This window comes from Sinocyclocheilus grahami, unplaced genomic scaffold (genome assembly GCF_001515645.1).
Source record: "Sinocyclocheilus grahami isolate Dianchi unplaced genomic scaffold, SAMN03320097.WGS_v1.1 scaffold5157.1, whole genome shotgun sequence".
Taxonomy (NCBI): Eukaryota; Metazoa; Chordata; class Actinopteri; order Cypriniformes; family Cyprinidae; genus Sinocyclocheilus; species Sinocyclocheilus grahami.
Genome location: NW_015509921.1, coordinates 11,594 through 14,357, shown reverse-complemented (window position 1 = coordinate 14,357; position 2,764 = coordinate 11,594). Strand labels below are relative to the sequence as shown.

At 37.1% G+C, this 2,764-nt stretch overlaps 1 protein-coding gene across 1 annotated transcript in view; it reads left to right on the top strand.

Moving 5' to 3' along the window:
* LOC107577114 (low density lipoprotein receptor adapter protein 1-like) overlaps positions 1 to 2,764 on the top strand; it is a 13,474-nt gene that overhangs the window by 5,952 nt on the left and 4,758 nt on the right. Inside the window, exons 2-3 of the mRNA XM_016263225.1 lie at positions 487 to 629; positions 2,582 to 2,585. Coding sequence (XP_016118711.1) covers positions 487 to 629; positions 2,582 to 2,585 — 147 coding nt within the window. The remainder of the gene's footprint in view (positions 1 to 486; positions 630 to 2,581; positions 2,586 to 2,764) is intronic.

Sequence of the window (2,764 nt, the reverse complement as noted above, 5' to 3'; positions counted from 1 at the left end):
AGGGGTTTAAGCAAGACTTTTATATTTTCACATTATGTTTTTAGTGAAGATGAGCGGAGAAAAGACACTCCAGGATAGAAATTGGAGAAAAATGTTACCAGAAACACTGCTTCAAGAAAGACATGTTTAATTTCTTGAAACCTCATCTCTTACAGCTGCTCCAGACCTTTGACTGTCTTTTTGTTTTCAGTCAGCCCTGGAAATAAGGGTGTACAGGAGCATCCAAAATGTTTTTGGCCTGGAATATTTGAGTCGTTAGAGGTTTAAGGTTGATTCCAACAAATATTTGCTCATGCAGTGTGTTTTTTTTTTCTTTCAATACTTCATAACTGTTCATGACCTCTACAGCACAAGTCTTTGGTGTGCACTTTGAAGCTGCTTGTCTGTGCTGACTTGGTTTAACCCACATGTGTGAATGTTTTTGTGGCTGTTTAGTGTTTCCTCATAAACTCTTCACTCTGTTCGTCTTTTCTCCCCTTGCTCCAGAGCTACCTGAGAACTGGACTGACACTAGAGAGACTCTTCTGGAGGGAATGACCTTTAACCTTCGGCATCTGGGCATGACTCTGGTGGACCAACCCAAAGGCGAGGAGCTCTCAGCCGCTGCTGTCAAGAGGATTGTTGCCACGGTGAGTTCTGTCATTTGACATATAGCTCGGATTAAGGCTGGGGCAATAACACGATAACAATAATTATTGCAATATAATTTTCCTTGATGAAACTATAACACGAGTTCGATAAATGTTCAATATAAAGTTTATATACCAAAAGTGGAACGAAACAGTACGACTCATTTGAACTGCGCCACACAGACCGTTTATCCGCTTGGCTCAGTTCAAACGGCAGCGCAGCGTGAGCTCACTAGAGCAGATGCGTTTATTCGCTGATAAATCTCGGTCACGCGAACACTGAACAGCACTGAGATCCTGTGTGAAGCGCATGAATTCAGCAAACACAAATGACTGATTTAATGAATCATTTAAACTAGTTTTACGACAGCGCTGACAAACAGAAGAAACACTGTGCACAACAATACAGATACAAATCGCCATCATTTACCATGGATTTACTGTAGTAACACTAACTGCACCATGGTATTATGTCAGAAATGTGGGATATTCATATTGAATCTTATTATATTAAAGAAGTAATGGAATATAATTATTACAGTATTTTTTTGTGATTTAAAGGTGACATATCATGACTTTTCCAGGTTTTAAGTGCTATAATCAGGTCCCCGGTGCATCTACCAACCAAGGAAAAGTGAAAAAGATTAACCCAGTAACTTTGTTTTGGGAAGCCTTTTTCTGCAAGCGTCTGAGAAAACGAGGGCGTCAGATTTCGCTCCCTTGGTGACGTGGCAAAGGGATCTCATTATAATATTACCACCCCTTAATCTGTAAGTTTACACCCACGACGCCGTCATTGTGTTTTCGCAAGCGACAACAGTGTACTAGTTCTAATGCCATGGCGAAAGTTTGAGCAAAACATGCTAACTGTTCTGTCTTTGGCTGCACAGACGAGCACAGAACACTGTTTAGAGTCCCAACCTCAGAGGAGACAAGAGAGCAGTGGATTTAATGATTAATTTACTGTTGCTGCTGCCACACAGATCTAAAATAAACAAGCGATTTATTTCCCAGCTGTTTACCTTCACAGACATAACGACTTGTTTTTTTGTAACTCATGTGTGTTTTTAACGTATGAATGAGAACTTAGTTTAGTACTCACGTGCTGTGACAGCCGCTTTCTGTCCGTGTGATTCGGCTGTGTGCTCTCAGAAAACCGTATATCAGAAGTTTAAACTCATATGGTTTAAAACGCATGATTTCAGTGTGATAAACATGATAATCAGAACCAAAACAGATGTTTTTAGCAGGTACGAGCTGTAATGGCGCAGCTCTATTCTGGAAAAAGCTCATTTGCCATTAATGAGACACGCCCAAAAAACAGCGTGCTTCTGCTTCCACTCAAAATAGGCATTTTCAAAATGTTATAATAAATGATCAGAGGAGTATTTTGAGCTGAAACTTCACAGACACATTCTGGGGACACCAGAGACTTATATTACATATTGTAAAGAGGGGCATAATATGTCTCCTTTAATGTATTTAGACTACTGTTTCTCATACAGATACTTAGAAACCATGTAGTTACATTTTATGCCATGATATTGAGGTGATATGTGTGTTTATAAGTGTGGTTATCATGATCTAAATGTATGCTACTGTGGAAGACCAATGGTAAATTTTATAAAACTCAAACAGAATAATGAAATTTCACCATATAAAAACAGATGTTACTGTTTTTTTTTTTATAATGGTCATAAATGTACAAAAAAACAAAAACATTCTTTATACCTGTACAGCGCACACACAAAAAAGTGTGTAACTTTTAACTTTAATGTGCTATTTATATTTGATTTGACCCTTGATGTAATTAAATTATGCATAACTGTTCTGTGTGAGATTTTTTAAAATAATTTTTATATAATATAATATAGCATAATTATATATAACAGTTATCTAAACATCCCTATGTTTATAACAGTTATCTAAACATCGCTATGTTTACTACATAGGGATGTTAGACAACTATTATATATAATTATAGTTTGCACACCACTACACCTGCACTGTAAAAAAAAAATTCCGTAAAATTTACGGTAAAAAAAACAGCAGCTGTGGTTGCCGGAATTTGACCGTTAAAAAATACGGTTGCAACGTTTTACGGTTTTAACTTAAATTTACAGTTAAATACCGTA